Raw genomic sequence first — 17,882 nt, forward strand, 5'->3', positions numbered from 1 at the left:
GACATTAGGCTAACCGGGCTATAATTCCCCGGTTTCTCTCTCCCTCCTTTTTTAAAAAGTGGAGTTACATTAGCCACCCTCCAATCCTCAGGAACTAGTCCAGAATCTAACAAGTTTTGAAAAATTATCACTAATGCATCCACTATTTCTTGGGCTACTTCTTTAAGCACTCTAGGATGCAGACCATCTGGCCCTGGGGATTTATCTGCCTTCAATCCCTTCAATTTACCTAACACCACTTCCCTACTAACATGTATTTCGCTCAGTTCCTCCATCCCACTGGACCCTCTGTCCCCTACTATTTCTGGAAGATAATTTATGTCCTCCTTAGTGAAGACAGAACCAAAGTAATTATTCAATTGGTCTGCCATGTCCTTGCTCCCCATAATCAATTCACCTGTTTCTGTCTGCAGGGGACCTACATTTGTCTTTACCAGTCTTTTCCTTTTTACATATCTATAAAAGCTTTTACAGTCTGTTTTTATGTTCCCTGCCAGTTTTCTCTCATAATCTTTTATTTCTCTCATAATGTATCTTGTATATGAATATAGACAATCTAATGAAAACTTGATTAAGAATTATGAATGTTTTTGATAGTGTAAAGAAGAAGTATTTCCAGTGTCCGGAGGATGGACCCAGAGAACTAGCAGTGTCATGAGAAAAAGTTTTATTCTTTGTTATAATCTGGAACGCTCTGCTTCAAAAGCTAGGGAAGCATGTACAGCTGTAATGTTCAAAAACTTATTAATTATGCACTTGATAGGGAGAACTTACAAGGGGAAAAAGCAAGCAAATAGCATTAATTGATTAATTCCATCAAAGTGTTCACATGGTGTTAATAGGCCTGATGATGTCCTTTTGTGCTACAATATCTGGAAGAGTTAATTTTACCTCTGAATGCCCTTGGATAGCCTGCTGTGTTCAGTGATAGATTTATTATGTAACAATAGCCATCATTATTTGTCAGTGTCTCATTTTCAGATTTATTCTGAAGATTGAAAAGGATATAAAATATAACTTTTAACTGTATTAAATATATCTATTGTATTTTATTCTAAAACAGGAGATGTGCATCATTGAAGAAACTTCAGAAGAATTTTCTTCTCGGCATAGTTTAGAGTGGAAATTTTTATTTCTGGACCACAGGTTAGTGAGAAATTTTTATATTCAGTTGATACCATGTAATTGGGACACAATGGGACCAGTACATATTAGTCTAATTAAGCGGCTGCCCCAATTAGCCAAACTCATGGAAATAGCTAAAAAGCATAACAAAGACAAACTACTGTTTAATTGAATAACAATTTATGCATTTAAATGAAATACAGAACAAATTAGAACACTACCAATACTGCTACAGAATTATAAAGCTGCATATTAGTGTAACTCTCTGGTTCCGTCGTCTGCGTAAGTCTGTGGAAGTCAATCTCCGGCCCCACCTAATGTGAGAGATTGAAGTGTGAGCCCCCCAAAACCCCCTGTTTGTGTGGATGCTGCATGATTTGTTACCCTGTTACAAATAAGTATAACGAAATAATACCACATACAATTAAAAGATTTAGCTTTATAATTCTTCATTTTACTAAAGGGTTAGTAAAGGAAAACAAAAAAAAGAAAAAGGGCCCAGTTTAATGAAACAGTCTAATGTGCACAAGTTGGAGCTCATGGTTTCCCCTTTGCCGATCCTCCCTCGATCTCCCCAGGCTTCGTCGAATCACGGCCCCACTCCGGGTTGACTCCTATGACATCTTCTCTCTTCTCACCCAACAAAGCCCCAAGTCCAACCTTAGTGTCCTTCACCAGAGAAACCTCCCCTAAACCTAGCCATCCTAATTGGATGGGATACAATTCTCTTGTCTCTTATCTTCAACAGTAACCCAAACAAGCAGTGTACACAGAACGGAACGGCATACTAAAGAGAAAAAAGTATAAACTATCTGAACCAGGGCATTACAGCTGGCCCTCCTTATCCGCGAGTTTCACAGCTTGAATTCAACCAACTGCGCATCGGGAAAACCTGGAAGTTCTCTCTCCAGCACTCATTGTTCGACCATTCTTTGCCTCGCGTCTCGTTCGTTTGCTACTTTGTTTCTGTGAAAAAATAGCTCCTAAAAAGCAATTACGTGGTCAAAGCAATTCCTCAAAGGCTAAGAGCTCTCTCTCACCAAGATATTAGAAATATTAGATCTTTTGAAAAATGGCATGTCGCATTCCAAAGTGAGCCGTAAGGTCGGTAAGAACGAATCGAGCATTCATACAATAAAGCAGAAAGAAGCTGAAATTCATGGAAGTGTTAGTGCTAGGGATGGCTGGCTGGCTATGTAAAGTGCTACAGCCTCAAGAACTTAATGATCACGGGAGAATTGGCATCAGCGTTCCCAGAGAGCTACGATGGTTGCGTCTGTACAGACATTTTTTCTTGTCATTATTCCCTAAACAATACAGTGTAACAACTATTTACATAGCATTTACATTGTATTAGGTATTATAAGTCAACGGAACAGAAACACTGAAGGCAATGGGTCCTGTGCTGCCCCGAGTCCTAAAGTCCACCCGCACTGAGACAGGTTAAATAAGGGACGAGCATTCGCGTTTTTTGGTTTCTGCGGGGGGTCTTAATTGCCTTCTTGCAAAAAGTCAAAATAAAAAACAAAATGATCAAAAGTCACTGCTTTTTGAATCAGTGACCATTGGCCCAAATGGATAACATAACCATTGCACACACAACTGACATTTTAAAAAACTGTTTGCTCTGTAATGTCTTTCCACAGTGAGCAAAACAGTTCTGAATTGTCTTACTGCTTATTTCTTGCCAACTATCAGTGGCAAAAATGTCTGATTTTTGAACACAGACACACCCAAATGACACTATTTAAAAACTCATTGCTCTAAGCATGGTCTAGTGTCTAAGAGTTACACAATTGCACATGGCTGGCGCTAGTTAGAAACTACTCAGCAACCGTCTCCTACCCTAATTGAATGACATGGTGTCCTAAATAAACAAAGGCAATCCCAGTAATTTTAATAATTTAGTTTTTATTCTTTAAGAGTTGTTCCAAACAAATGGCCCAACAGACTGGAATCTCTCCTCAAAGGATAAACCTCATCCCAGGATGTTGAACTCCCTCTATTAAAGGTTAGGCAGGAAGACCAGACTAGTCAGCTATATTTTCAATACAGACTCACCAGGGCACTATACAGTATAATTTCAGCATGTATCTTTTCTCTTAAGGCAGATGTGCCATGTGCCTTCCTACTTGTTGTAGCTGCTTGTTGACTTCCAGTGATTCATATATAAGGATGTACAGGTTGCTCTCAGTGTCAAAATTTTTTAAATCCCTCCTATTAGAGAAACCCTTAGCTCTGCTCTTTCCTCTACCAAAGCACTATGTTCCATCTGCCATATCTTTGTCCATTCACTTATTCTGTCTATATCCCTTTACAGTCTCCCTGCATCTTCTTCGCAAAGTCATTGTTTACTGTTAAAATGTAATATTGATGCTGGGAATCTAGACCAATGGACAGAAAACATATGCTTCACCCATTGGTAATTCAGCAAGTATTTATGTACATTTAAAAGCCACTAACAGATTAATAAAATGTATTACGGGTCACTCCAGCTACTGTACATCCAATTGTGTGAATGTAATATGCAAAAAAATGACAATTTCATTTTAATTATGGTTAATTTTTTTACAAAACAAGATTGATTTTGGACTAATTAAAGATAATATATTCAGTGGTACATGGAAATTTTCGCAGCTTATAGCATGTTTTTTAAACGTTTATTAGCCTACCTGTTTGCAATTCTATAAATTCTAAATGGTGACTGGATATTATAGAATATGCTGTAAATTCCCAGTCTATTTGTCTGATGACCAGATGTGTCATGTTGAAATCAAGCTTGAATAATCAGACTGCTTCATTTCCAGGGACTCAGGAATTCATCTACTATTATGTTTTGTAAGAAAATTCTCTTTGTAACTACAGGGCTGCTCCAATCATAGGTTATTTGCCATTTGAAGTCCTGGGTACCTCAGGTTATGATTATTACCATGCAGATGATCTGGAGCAGTTGGCAAGATGCCACGAACAATGTAAGTATCATACAGAAAATCTCTGATTAATAGCATCACAATTTGAAACTTAAAAAAGGACAAAATGTCTCACTCATACATTGGAGTAACTATCTAATGAGAGTTTGAAACTTCTAGGTAAGAGTGAACTCCATGTTCTAAATTGCAGGTCACTTGTTTGCCTTGATTTTAGCTTGGAGGTACTGGCTAATCAATGATTCAATGCTTGCATTAAGAAGCCACTTTGAAAAGAACTATGGATTAGAAAACTACTACAATGCAGTAGTTTGATCTCCAGCCACAGCCTGTTCGAGTGCAACTCCTTGATAAGAGTACAGCTTTGGTTAAGTCTTTTTTTAATATGTGAATAAGTTTTTCTCCTTCTGTGTGAAAGCGTTCCACAATGACTGCCATTCATCCCGAATTAGTCCACATGTGTAACATACTCCTGAGAATTATTTAGCACTAAATTTATCACTCTAAAAGTTAACTATGAATTAGTAGCAACAGCATATGAGTCATTATTTTCTTTGGTTCTCATTTAAAAGTAATAATAGCAACTTCAACAATTAATACAATATCATGCCGCTACTTATATCAACTGATTTAATGTTGATGTAAAATCTGATGTGGTAAAGGGTAAGGGAAATCAAGTACTCCTGTTGTTTCAAAAACAAAAATGTGGCAGAAGCTGGAAACCTAAAATAAAAATAGGAGATGTTGGAAGAGACTAGCAGGCCAGGCCACATCTATAGAGAGAAAAAACATTAATGTAGCAGGTACGAGCAACACACAAAAAAGTTTCTAGTGAATGCAGCAGGCCGGGCAGCATCTCTAGGAAGAGGTACAGTCGACGTTTCGGGCCAAGACCCTTCGTCAGGACTAACTGAAAGAAGAACTAGTAAGAGATTTGAATGTGGGAGGGGGAGGGGGAGGGGGAGATCCAAAATGATAGGAGAAGACAGGAGGGGGAGGGATGGAGCCAAGAGCTGGACAGGTGATTGGCAAAAGGGATATGGGAGGATCACGGGAGAAAAAGGAGAGAGAAAAAAAGAATGTGTGTATGTATATATATATATAATGGGTGGGGTACGAGGGGGAGTGGGGGCATTAGCGGAAGTTAGAGAAGTCGATGTTCATGCCATCAGGTTGGAGGCTACCCAGGTGTTGTTCCTCCAACCTGAGTATGGCTTCATCTTTACAGTAGAGGAGGCCGTGGATAGACATATCAGAATGGGAATGGGATGTGGAATTAAAATGTGTGGCCACTGGGAGATCCTGCTTTCTCTGGTGGACAGAGCGTAGGTGTTCAGCGAAATGATTTCCCAGTCTGTGTCAGGTCTCGCCAATATATAGAAGGCCGCATTGGGAGCACCGGACGCAGTATATCACCCCAGCCGCCTCACCTGGAAGGACTGTCTGGGTCCCTGAATGGTGGTAAGGGAGGAAGTATAAGGGCATGTGTAGCACTTACAAGGATAAGTGCCAGGAGGGAGATCGGTGGGGAGGGATGGGGGAGACGAATGGATAAGGGGGTCGCGTAGGGAGCAATCCCTGCGGAAAGCAGGGGGGGGCAGGGAAAGATGTGCTTGGTGGTGGAATCCCGTTGGAGCTGGCAGAAGTTACGGAGAATTATATGTTGGATCTGGAGGCCGGTGGAGTGGTAGGTGAGGACAAGGGAAACCCTAGTCCTAGTGGGGTGGCGGGAGGATGGAGTGAGAGCAGATGTGCATGAAATGGGGGAGATGCGTTTGAGAGCAGAGTTGATGGTGGAGGACGGGAAGCAGGTCACTTGATTATTCATTACGATTGTGAAAAATTAGTAATAAAAAAACTTAAAGTCACAGAGAACGAGAGAAGGGGCAGAGAGAAAAAACTAAGAACTGAAGTTGAAGAACTGAATTATACAATTGACATGGTATCAGCTGATAGAGAGTAATGTGGTTTAAATTGAAGATGTGTAAATAGGACTTGACACTTGAAATTGAAATACCAGAAGATAAAAGGGAAAAAAAGAATGCTGAAACTATGAAATACATGTTTGGAATTACCGAAGTAGTTGAATTAGTGTTATTCTGAAGGTTTAAATATAATATCAGAAGAGATTGCATTGAGATTAGTTATTTCTGTATCCTTGTATTGAATAAGAAAACAGAATGGGATGTGAAAGGCAACTGGAATCTCAGGTTAAAATTCCAGACTAAACAGAGATTTTATCCAAAGTGGTTACCAACTCGACAAGTGTTCAGAAGGTCAAGTCTTTATTTCACTTTTACAGGAGTCAGATTGTTTTTTTTTCCTGTCTCTTTTTCTGTTAGTTCAGATTTAATTCATCTTCTGCTATGTACCCTCCTTCCCAATCCTCTTTCAGCTGAAGCCAACACTAAAAGTGTCACGCCATTCGTCATGGTCTTCATCCTACCAGACATTCCCTTTTATTCTCTCTATTACTCCCTCTTTCTCTGCAACTTAAAACTTGTTTTGTTTCTAACATTTTCCAGTTATGATGAAGCATTAACCTTGCTTCTCTCACCATTGATGCTTCCTGATCCAGATTTTTCTTTTGTTTTTACTGCTTTTCTCCCTACTGAAATAAAATATATACCATAAATGCAAACTCCCAAATGCCGAAGTAAATGACCAGCTCTTTTGCTGCTAAGCTATTCCGATAATATCACGCATTGTCATCAATGTCAGGATTGGATGCTCCAATTTCGAACTAGCTTGAGAACAATTTCTGGTTACCCAAAAGCACTGGATCCTTGACCATGTGCAATACTGGCTGATAGTGCAGAGGGTTTCTGTACTACCTTGCTTGTGTAAACTGGGCAACTTTGCATTAGTTTCTAGCCATACTGGAGTTGTAGTTTCCATTATTTTTAGCAATATTGTCTTAGACCATTTCCTTATGGTGATACATCCTGTAATACAAATGACCTGAAGGATGTGACTGTAAATCCCACCAGAACAGTTTCAGACGTGGAAATTGATTTTAAAATGTCAATAAAAAGCTGCATTCTTGTTTAAAATAGTGAAGTGTAATTATAAGACTGTTACAAAAACTTATCCAACATATTGAGAATGAAATCCGCTAAACTTGCAACAATATTTTAAAGGAAGATACTTAAACTGGCAGGTTTATATACTGTATATATATGACAAAATTATAGCTTTATAAAAATATCTAATTTTTTCTATTCAATTATACTTTTCTTCCAATTTTCAAATAAAAAAGCAAGACTTCCTGATGATTTGAATACCATGGTAAAAATATGCCTGTTTTAAGGAACATTGAGTTATTGTGAACAATAATATTGTTTCTCTTTTAAAACAAACTTGAGAGAAATGCATTTTGTTTTCTGTAGTGATGCAATTTGGCAAAGGAAAATCTTGCTGCTATCGATTCTTAACAAAAGGGCAACAGTGGATCTGGCTCCAAACCCATTACTACATTACCTATCACCAGTGGAACTCCAAACCAGAGTTCATTGTGTGCAAACACACATTAGTGAGGTATGAAAGGAGCATGGATTGGCATCTTTAATAAGTGCATTGTGTGTTAACAAAATCACTAAGTAGACACTTTTGGTGATTAGATCTTGCCACTGAAATAACAAGTTTTTTTATACTTCGGTATCTTCTGGAATTACTAAATGTAGGTAATCTCACTATGTTCACAATCATTATGATAAAGATTCTGGAAGAAATCCTTATTTTTGTTGGTTTGGTTTACATTAATAAAGATATTAAAATAACCAGTCTATATTTACAGTTGAAAAAGGCAACATTGCATATTACAGGTAATAAGTCTGGGTGCATGGGGCTGATGATAACATCCAAGACCATGCAGGCCATTTAATTAATACCCACTGTCCACTGCAAACATTCATTCCATTTACCCTTGTCAGTATTGTGTACCGTTTACAAAATGTACTGCAGCACTTTGCAAAGCCTCCTTGACAGCACAGTCTGAATGCTGAGCCTTTATCTCCCAAAAGAACAACTGTGGCAGACAAATGTAAATGCAGTACCTGCAACTCCCAATCTAAGTCACGCAACGTCCTGCCTTCAATACATATCAGTGTTCTGCTGTCATCCCAGGAGAGGTGTTTGAACTCTCTAGCCAATAGTACTGTGGCATTAAATTCATCACAGCTGATCAAGAAGGTGCCTTCCCATCACTTTCTCAAGGACAGTTAAGAATGGGCCATAACTACCGGTTTTCCACTGACACCCACTTTCTATAAATGAATAAAAACATTGTCCTAATGGAATTATTAACTTCAGTGAAAGATAACCCTGAGATGAAAATGCATGTCTTCTTGGTAGAAAAAAAGCAATAAATTTTGTATCTAGAAAATACAAGATAAATTTATATTCTAATACATTCAATATTTTTTGTTAATGTTTTATTAATTTTAAAATTGCAACAGCTATGCTGAGGTTCGAGCACAGCGCCGACAAGATATCAGTATAGACGATACCACTGCAGAGGTTGATGCTTCTTCGTCACTTAAGGTGAGAACAATGCCGAAGTATTTCACAATTCCAACAATCTGCTTCGTATTCTGAAATAATCTTACATATACTGTATATGCTAATATTGGACTTTTTATTATGAATTAATTGAAAAAAACTCCCCCTATGAAGGAAATTTAGCAGATGGGAACTCTGCTGCTAGCAAGTTCCATTCAAAATTGTACAGCTACTTCACTTAAAACCATTATCATATCTTTACTACTATCGAGTCAAAACTCCAGAACACCCCAGCAATCCGTACTATATTGAACTGATGGTTCATGAAGGCAGTTCACCACCAACCATCCAATAGCAAAGTAGGGATGAACATTAAATGCTGACCTCACCAGCAATACCCACATTCCATTATTCATTTCAAAAAAGCTACTATCATTGCCTTTGTCATTACAGAAACAGTAACGTCTCCACACTTGTAGTACTTTCTACTGTTGTTATTTATGTGCAGGGACCTGACTCAAGACTTGACACACAGCAACATCTTAAAGCATTTGAAGTGCTCACTGGCAGCCCATCACCTTCTTCTTCATCTCAGACCTCACGCAAATCATCTCATACCTCGATGTCGGAATCTGCATGTAGGTGTTATTTGTGTTCTGTTATTTGGGAATCTTCTGGGGATAAAAATTTTACATTGTGCTACAACTTAGAAATCTGTACTCTGTACTTTATAATATGCCTCATAGCAGATGGTTTTAATATTTTCTGGAATTAGTTTACCCTTGATTATTTAATATGTCACTATTTATACAGTCATACTTATTTGGAAATTTGCCTAAAATTTAGATCACAAGCAGTGTTTGTGCAAACTCCTGCCTGAGAAGCAACTTGAATATGCTCCAATTTCCAGTTGGCATACCGGCACAACAGGTCCACAGCAGATGTGTGGATATAGATATATGACATTAAGGTTGTAATAGCCAGATTCAGATAGTGGGAATAAGCTCCCACTACCTATTAAATGCTCCCAATGCCGTGTCTCAAGTAGCCTCTGACAACCGAGTCCAGCTCTAGTAGATGGAAAACTGTGATCTCAAATCTCCACTGCCTTGTGGCTATACCCACTAATGGGGACGGCTTTGGGAATAAACCCCGAGGAAAAAATCCAGACCTTGAATCCCTTAGGCACTCCTACATTGAGTTCAATGCTGAATGGCAACTCGTGTGACACCGCTGGTGCCAAACTGTATCAGTCTCTGTTGTTCCTTTGGGTTCATCAGCTGCGTGGGGAGGGGAAGCCAATTGCATGGGCAACAGCTTGCTTTCCATATCGTACATCCCTGGCTTGCATATCACAGAGACAACTAGGACACCATATCCATGGTTGACTCCGGAGCAGCTTAAATAGTGACGGTGAGGTAGTGTTCATCAATTCATTGTTCATTCAGAAATCTGATGGGAGAGTGGAAGAAGCTGTTGAGGGTGTGACTTCAAGCTCCTGTACCTCCTCTTTAATGCGAGCAATGAGAATAGGGTATGATCTGGATGGTGAAGGTCCTTACTGATGAATGCCACCTTCTTGAGGCATCACCTATAGAAGATGTCCTTGATGCTGGGGAGCCAAGTGCCCATGACGAAGCTGGGTGAGTTTACAACTCCCTGCTGCTTTTTATGATTCTGTGCATTGGACAATTCATTCAAGTCAAGTCACTTGTTATTGTCATTTCGACCATAACTGCTGGTACAGTACACAATAAAAATGAGACAATGTTTTTCAGGACCATGGTGCTACATGAACAATACAAAAACTACACTGAACTACGTAAAACAACACAAAACTACACTAGACTACAGACCTACTCCGGACTGCATAAAATGCACAAAACAGTGCAGGCATTACAATAAATAATAAACAAGACAATATGCACAGTAGAGGGCAGTAGGTTGGTGTCAGTCCAGGCTCTGGGTGATGGTGATGCAACTAGTTAGAATGCTCTCTATGGGTACATCTGTAGAAATTTGCCTGGAGTCTTTAGTGATTATTGAATCTCCTCAAACTCCTAATAAAACATAGCCAGTGACATGCTCTTTTCATAATTGCATCAATATGTTGGGGCCAAGATAGATCTTCTGAAGTGTTGACACCAGGAACTTGAAACTGCTCACTTTTTCCACTGTTGACCTGTCGATAAGGACTGGTGTGAGTTTCCTTGGCATCCCCTTCCTGAAGTTCACAGTCAATCCTTGGTTGCTGACATTGAGCGCAGATTTGTTTTTGCGACACCATTCAGCCAGCTGATCAATCTCACTCCCGTAAGTGAAGTAGAGGTGCTCTTGAGCTTTCTTGGTCACATTGTCATTGTGGTTGGACCAGGGCCGGTGATGTTCACTCCTAGGAACTAGAAACTCTTGACCTCAGCGTCTCAGGACCATGTCCTGTAGTCAATGACCAGCTCTTTGTTTTCTGATATTGAGGTAAAGGTCCTTGTCATGGCACCTGTCACTAGGCTCTGTATGTTCCCGCTTGTGCTCTGACTCTTTATGATTTCAGATAAGGCTCATTATGGTGGTATTATCTGCAAGTCATTATGGTGGTGTTATCTGCAAACATGCAGATGAAGTGAGGTAGAACCTGGCCACACAGTTGTGAGTGTATAGGGAGTCTCCAATTCCCTCACAAGGCAGTGCCTTCACCAGCTGTCCAAATTATTGCCTCTTGTCCTCATTCTTAAGCTACAGGCACTGCTGAAACCTGCTGAGACAGGCAAACACCATGAGTGGTTGGGGTCCTGTTGCTACCCCTATCCAGCACATCCTTCAGGGCTGGCACACCTTTGGCACTTATGCCCAAGATGGCATGTGCATAAATGTTTGTTTGCTTGCAGCTTGCAGTGCCGCCCCTCAATTCTTTAAACCTCACATATAATAACAAAGGTACATAATGATTAACTTTACTGTGAAACAAAACAGCGCATGTTTTTTGACAAACTAAGAGTGCTGAGATGTTTTCACAGGAAAAGTCTCGCGCCAACTGGACAGTTGTGAGAACACAGGACAGTGGATGATATGTTCTGAAATTCTCGCAGATCTGGTGAACTGATCAGTATTTGGATAGTAATAGGTTGGACCAGTTGGCATTGGCTTCACTCTGCTTCTAGTTTTTCTGTCATTAGTGTGTGAACACTGGATATTCAGTGATAATAACAGTAAACACTTTATGTAGCTTAGTGTCTTCATGAATATGCATGAGTCATTGTTTTCAGTTATGGACTTGGTCAAGTCTAATTATAGGAGTAGATTACTGATGAACCCGGTGTTACGTGCATTGCTCTCCAAACAGCCAAAATAATAGCCGGATGTAATATATTTGTCATCATTAGTGCGCAACAGTAGTCCCACTGAGAGTTCAGTGTGTTTGTTTTCCTATCCTTGATCTTTTACGAATAGGCACCAAAGTTAATTAATTTCAAGTTCACATTTCTTATATTACACTGTATATGAGGTACAATAACAATACTATTTAGAAATTATGTTCATTTCCAATTGTCATTTTAAATGATTAATATTAATTTTTGAACAGGTCTTCTAAAATGCTTCATTTATTTCAATCTGTCACTATTATATTAACATAAAACAATAAACACACATAAATAGCAACAGGACTCATGCTTTTTCCTTTAAAAGGTCTGTAATTGTTATTACTAATTCATTAATCAATAATAAAGCTCAAAATTACTATGGCACATGAGAGAGTTTTTGAGAAGATTATCGCTAATTTGGATTTCAGAAAGTATCGTCCGCTGTTATGTGTTCTCGAAACTGTCTGGTTGGCACAAAACCGCATGAAACTTCTCCTGTGAAAACATCTTAAAGGGTTCATTAACCCGGCACTAGAACTTCTTGGCTGTGTGTGTATTACACAATTGTATACAAATTAAATGTGGTGTTTCATTCTTTCTCAGCAACCCAGAGCAAGGTGCTGTCAGAGCCTACTGCAATGGCGTTGCAGACAACACCATCGGTGCAACATGATACAGGAATACTGCAACATCCAGCTGTCACAGAGCAGGTAGGGATTCTTCATCATTTAGCAGCTCAGTATTGTGATGCTTTAGTGGAATTACCAAACATACAATATTAATAAAACAGAAACAGAAAATGCTGGAAACTCAGCCGCTCAAGCAGCATAAATGGAGAGAGAGACAGAGTTGATGTTTTAGGTCAAGGACCCTTCATAGCGATTGACCTGCTCAATCCTTTCAGCATTTAACTTACTCTTTCTATCCAACACTCTCTTTCCAACTCCTTCTTTCCTTCTCTCAGTTTGATCTTTTTCTTCTATTTTCTAATTTAGAATCTGCAGGCTTCAGTAAGGATTCATCAGTTTGGTTGTTTAACACAGGTCCCTGTTACCCAGCAGGGTCACCAGTCTAGGAACTGGATGACATGCATAGTCTGTAGCGGGCAAACTGTCTTATTTGTGGGCCATCCACTTAAGACAGGGGCTGGATTATCTTAAACTATGTCGTTGCCGACCTTAATTCTGTCATCAGCTCAGAAATTTGAATGATCACTGATTGCTTGATGTTCTATTCCATTCGCACTCTGTTATCAAATGACGCAGCCCACGTCTACATGTAGCAGTAAGCGATGAGAATGTTTGTGCCACACAGGGTCCAAGCAGTACACAGCTTCAACAGGAGACCATCTATGGCATAGCAGTGAATCAGTCACTTCCATTTGCATCCTTGGTGGTCATTATTGATTAGAAGTTCAGTTGGACCAAGCACATAAATATTGTAGCTTCAAAGACTGTTCAGAGGCTGGGTATCCTGTGGTAAGTGACTTATCTCCTGACATCCAAAAGCCTCCCCATCATCTGCAAGACTCAAGTCAGGGGTATGATGAATTACTATCGACTTACCAGCCTTACTAAGAATCAAAGCTTGGCAGCATACAGTATATCCCTTCTGGATTGGAACACTAAAGAATCAAATCTATCACTGTCATTGCTCCATGGCTGCAGTGTGTGGTATGAAGAAAATGCACTGCATCCTCAAACTCACACCTCTACCAGCAAGAAAGATAAGGCAGCAGGAACATGGAAGCACCAGCACCCAGCTTCATGCACGATCCTGGTTTAGAAATACAGTGGATTCTGGTTAATTGGGCCATCAGTTAATCGGAGCATACAGCCTCTCAACTGGGACAAAATGTACTTCTCCCAATGAGTCTCAATTAACTATAATTCACTGTATGTCTTTGTACCTTCATCAACAATGTATCTGAATTTTTGGAACTCACTTCACAACAACATTATGGAAATAGTTTCAACAGGAAACTGCAGTGATTCAAAAGGTGCCTAACCACAGTTTCAAAGGAAAATAGCAATAGGTAATAAATGCCAGCATGCATGTAGCTTAAAAATTAATGAGTTCAAATCAAAACATCAGCTGCCTAGCTTGTGGAAATTTGACTGAGGGAAGGTTTTATTGACCTACAGCTTCTGGTTCAACTTAAAAATGGTCTTAACAGCACAAAAATTCTAACATTCATGTATTTGGATGCTCATTCTTCCAGCAGGATATCGTGGTATTGAGCTGGAAAGCAGCTTGGACAATTTCCTGATTTCCACATTAAACTGTGTGTGTGTGTGTGTGTGTGTGTGTGTGTGTGTGTGTGTGTGTGTGTGTGTGTTTGTGTGTGTGTGTGTGTGTGTGTGTGTGTGTGTGTTTGTGTGTGTGTGTGTGTGTGTGTGTGTGTGTGTGTGTGTGTGTTTGTGTGTGTGTGTTTGTGTGTGTGTGTGTGTGTGTGTGTGTGTGTGTGTGTGTGTGTGTGTGTGTAAAGATTGAGAGAGGGGGAGGGGAGGAAGTTATCCAATTTACTACCACAATACTAGGTCCAAGTGATGTGCTAGAAAAATGCAGATCATTTTTTCTTCGTTTTGTTATGTGCTCTGATGTGAGAATTGTGCAGAATATTTTTTCCCTGATTGCAATTATTATTGTTCATTTTTGTATCGTGTATGGCATGATTCAGTTGCAAAATGGGAATAAAAATGGTTGCTGAATGGAATTACAAATGCAAACCCATTAATTCAAAGTTGTTTTATATCTGCATTTCATTCTACTTCTAGGTAATTACTAATTAACTGAGTTATTTTTCGACAATTTATTTGTCCCCATACTTCCTACAAAATATTGACTCTCAATGACCAACATTGTCTTGACAGAAACTTCTTTACTGTGGCCAATGAAACTAGTAGATACCTTTGGATTGTCTCTTGTTTAGTGTTTTAAAAACTATATTAATCCAGGGTGTTTTAATGTTAAATCCATCTCTTGATTTACCTTTGCAGTCATTGTTGTCCCAAGCTAAAGTAGAATTGCAGCCTTCGTCAATGACACAGGTTAGCAAAAACCTCATTTAATTGTGTGATTGTATTTTCAATAATTTCTCTGTACATTTGTTCATAATCTCAACCACATTGATATACAGGGTAATCCAGAGATAAACCATACATAAAGTTACTGAAAATTAGATTTTGAACATTTCTTTTTCATTTTTTCTTGAATCCTCACTTTGACCATGTTCCCTACCTGAGTGACTAATGAGGTTATATGCTTCCTTATCAATTCCGAAGTGTGTGTTGAACCCAAGAATGAAATGCAACAGTAGACTATCAACCCCTGCAGCTGCTCTGTCATTCAATAAAATCACAACTGTTCTTTTACCTCAAAACCATTTTTCTCCATTCACCCCATATATCTTAATCCCCGTGATATCCTAAAATCTATTTATCTCTGATAACTTAATTTTGAATACTTTCCTTTAATCCTGGTAAGAAACTACTGTTTAGTCTATAAAGGATGATGCTTGAGACCTTGGTTCAGATCAAAAACTTTCTGCTTTGAGGTCTTTGCATTTAATGGCATAGTATGATGGCTAGTTTAATGTAATCATTTTCTTTTTAAACAATCCGGCATGCAAATTGCCCTTCACAATCTTTTTGGTATTAAAATGAACACTGTGGATCACCCTAAATGTGACTGAATGAAGTCACCAGGAGACACTGAGGCTGGTGATGTAGAGGTCTGTATTCAGCACACAAGCAGGCATCATACTGGAGACACTCTTAGAAGAGGCACCCTGACCCGCTATGACATGACATTTTATATGCTAATGATGAAAGGTAACAGCAGGAGAATTCTATAGTTACAATGTATCCATAATGCTTCCTTTGAATTATGTATAATTTTCAAGCACCTAGATCTTCACACCAACACTCCAGACACCCAAATTGAATGCTAATCACCATTTTCTCTGATCTGCATTCATGCATATGCAGACATCTCAGGTCAATGAGTGTTTCTTGGTTTGCAATCAACCCCAGTCTGCAGCTCCAAAAACACCATTTTTCTGAGCTGCATTTTAAACTCAATCTACAATCTGGAGACTGGTTGATGTTGAAATTAATATTTGCCATATTCCAGAATGCCAGAATGAATAAGCCCTAACAACCCTAATGCTGTTTGTGAAAGTTGCATAATAAACATGAACTTCATTGGAAGATTCAAAGAACAATGTGTTTTAGGTTTCCTAGTTTCACTATTGAAATGTTGTGGAGTCTCGCAGTTGTCACACTGTTGCATAACAGGTGTGCTCTCTGTGGACAATTGTTCTACCAATTTACAGGCAACTCTGCTCTGCTGCAGGAGAGTTGCTGCTGAATGAATGGATTCTGCTTTGATTGGAGGCATACTCCCAGGGTTTCAGGTGGACCTGTACAGGGTGAAGAAATCTACCTGTGGGAGCTTGTCCTTTATGCAAGAGGAGCATGGAGACTCCAAGGCTATTACAAGCTGGCTGTCCTGGCATGAAGATGGCAGGAATGTCTCTGTAAGAATAAGATTCAGGCTCTTTATGTCAGTATTTTGGCAAAGCCTGAATGCAGCCAGACATCTATACTTGCACTGTCTGCTCCCGAGGGCAGAAATTCCATCTATTTGAGAATGGAGCCTGAGTAACCTTAAATGTAGCAGTGAGCACCGAAGTGTAGGATGTGGCAGCAGTCTTAAATGATCCTGATGTTAGGGAGCTGGGAGTGGTTCTAATGCTGACTTTCATGGGCAAAGCTAACAGGAGAATGTTTGAGGCTGCAGTTAGGACTATAGGAGGTCTTCAATCTCAATGAGGATAAAGAATGCAATCTGAGCATTGGGCCTTTGAGAAGCGAGGTTTCAGGCAAGTGAATAAGCCATTAGTTTACACAACATGGGGTTGAAAGTCTCATGGCAGAGAGCTTCCATACTGCATTACTGAACTTGTACCCCTCCATATCATCTGGTCTTCCTCTCATGCAGTCCCAACAAAATAGACATCTGAAAATGGTAGTTACTATATGTGTGCATGAATCTGACTCATTTCTGACTAGATTGTGAATTGTATTTATTCACATGAGATGTATCTGATTTTAATAATGAACAGATTTAATACCTTATATTAAATGTACCAGTTCTTAGCACAGTTCGATGTGATTCAGTCTCTCAAAGACCAATTAGAGCAACGGACGCGAATTCTCCAAGCAAACATAACGTGGCAGCAAGAAGAACTCCAAAAAATCCAAGAACAATTGTGCATGGTGGATAACTCAAGTTTGCAGGTGAAAATGCACACACTTTCTTCATTAATATAGTGAAGTAAATAGTATAGAATTGGACGAGTTTTACCAGCGTCAAATTCCAAATTTTGTTTACATGTTGTGGAAGGATTAACAATTTTAACAATGCATTGGAACATGTTAGGTTCACTATGGAGCTGGGGAAGGGCATCCCTGCATGCTTCACTATCCTGTTTCTGTTAAACAAGCAAAAGACTGGAAAAACAGTGAACAAATAAAAACTCCACTTGACTCATTAGGAAGGTTTATCCATGATTAGATCCTGTGAAAGACCATGAAATGTCTTGTGCAGAACTTGCACTTTATTGCTGGGACTTCAAAATAAGTGATCCCGTTGGGCCACATGCCAGATCACAAAGTATCTAATTGTAGTTTTAGCATATCATTAGATGATAACATTAACTGTAAAGAAAAATTGCAAATTGGAAGGAGATGGTAGGGATGATAACAGAGCAGAAATGGCTTGAATTTCTGGGAAAAATGAGGAAGGTGCAGGATAGATGTATTCAAAAAAACAAAACAATTGTCAAACGGCAAAATAGTACAACTGTGGCCAACAAAGGAAGTCAAATCTAATGTAAAAGCAAAAGAGAAGGCATTCAAATCATCAGGAGGGAAAAAATGAAATATGAAAGCAAGTGAGCAAACAA

At 39.1% G+C, this 17,882-nt stretch overlaps 1 protein-coding gene across 2 annotated transcripts in view; it reads left to right on the forward strand.

Moving 5' to 3' along the window:
- LOC134349013 (neuronal PAS domain-containing protein 2-like) overlaps nt 1-17,882 on the forward strand; it is a 114,624-nt gene that overhangs the window by 87,416 nt on the left and 9,326 nt on the right. For both annotated transcript variants that reach the window (XM_063052853.1, XM_063052854.1), the window contains 8 exons: nt 1,064-1,146; nt 3,991-4,097; nt 7,442-7,589; nt 8,510-8,594; nt 9,061-9,190; nt 12,515-12,621; nt 14,911-14,961; nt 17,068-17,214. In XM_063052853.1, the coding sequence (XP_062908923.1) occupies nt 1,064-1,146; nt 3,991-4,097; nt 7,442-7,589; nt 8,510-8,594; nt 9,061-9,190; nt 12,515-12,621; nt 14,911-14,961; nt 17,068-17,214 (858 nt within the window). The remainder of the gene's footprint in view (nt 1-1,063; nt 1,147-3,990; nt 4,098-7,441; nt 7,590-8,509; nt 8,595-9,060; nt 9,191-12,514; nt 12,622-14,910; nt 14,962-17,067; nt 17,215-17,882) is intronic.

Source organism: Mobula hypostoma, chromosome 7 (assembly GCF_963921235.1).
Source record: "Mobula hypostoma chromosome 7, sMobHyp1.1, whole genome shotgun sequence".
Classification (NCBI taxonomy): Eukaryota; Metazoa; Chordata; class Chondrichthyes; order Myliobatiformes; family Myliobatidae; genus Mobula; species Mobula hypostoma.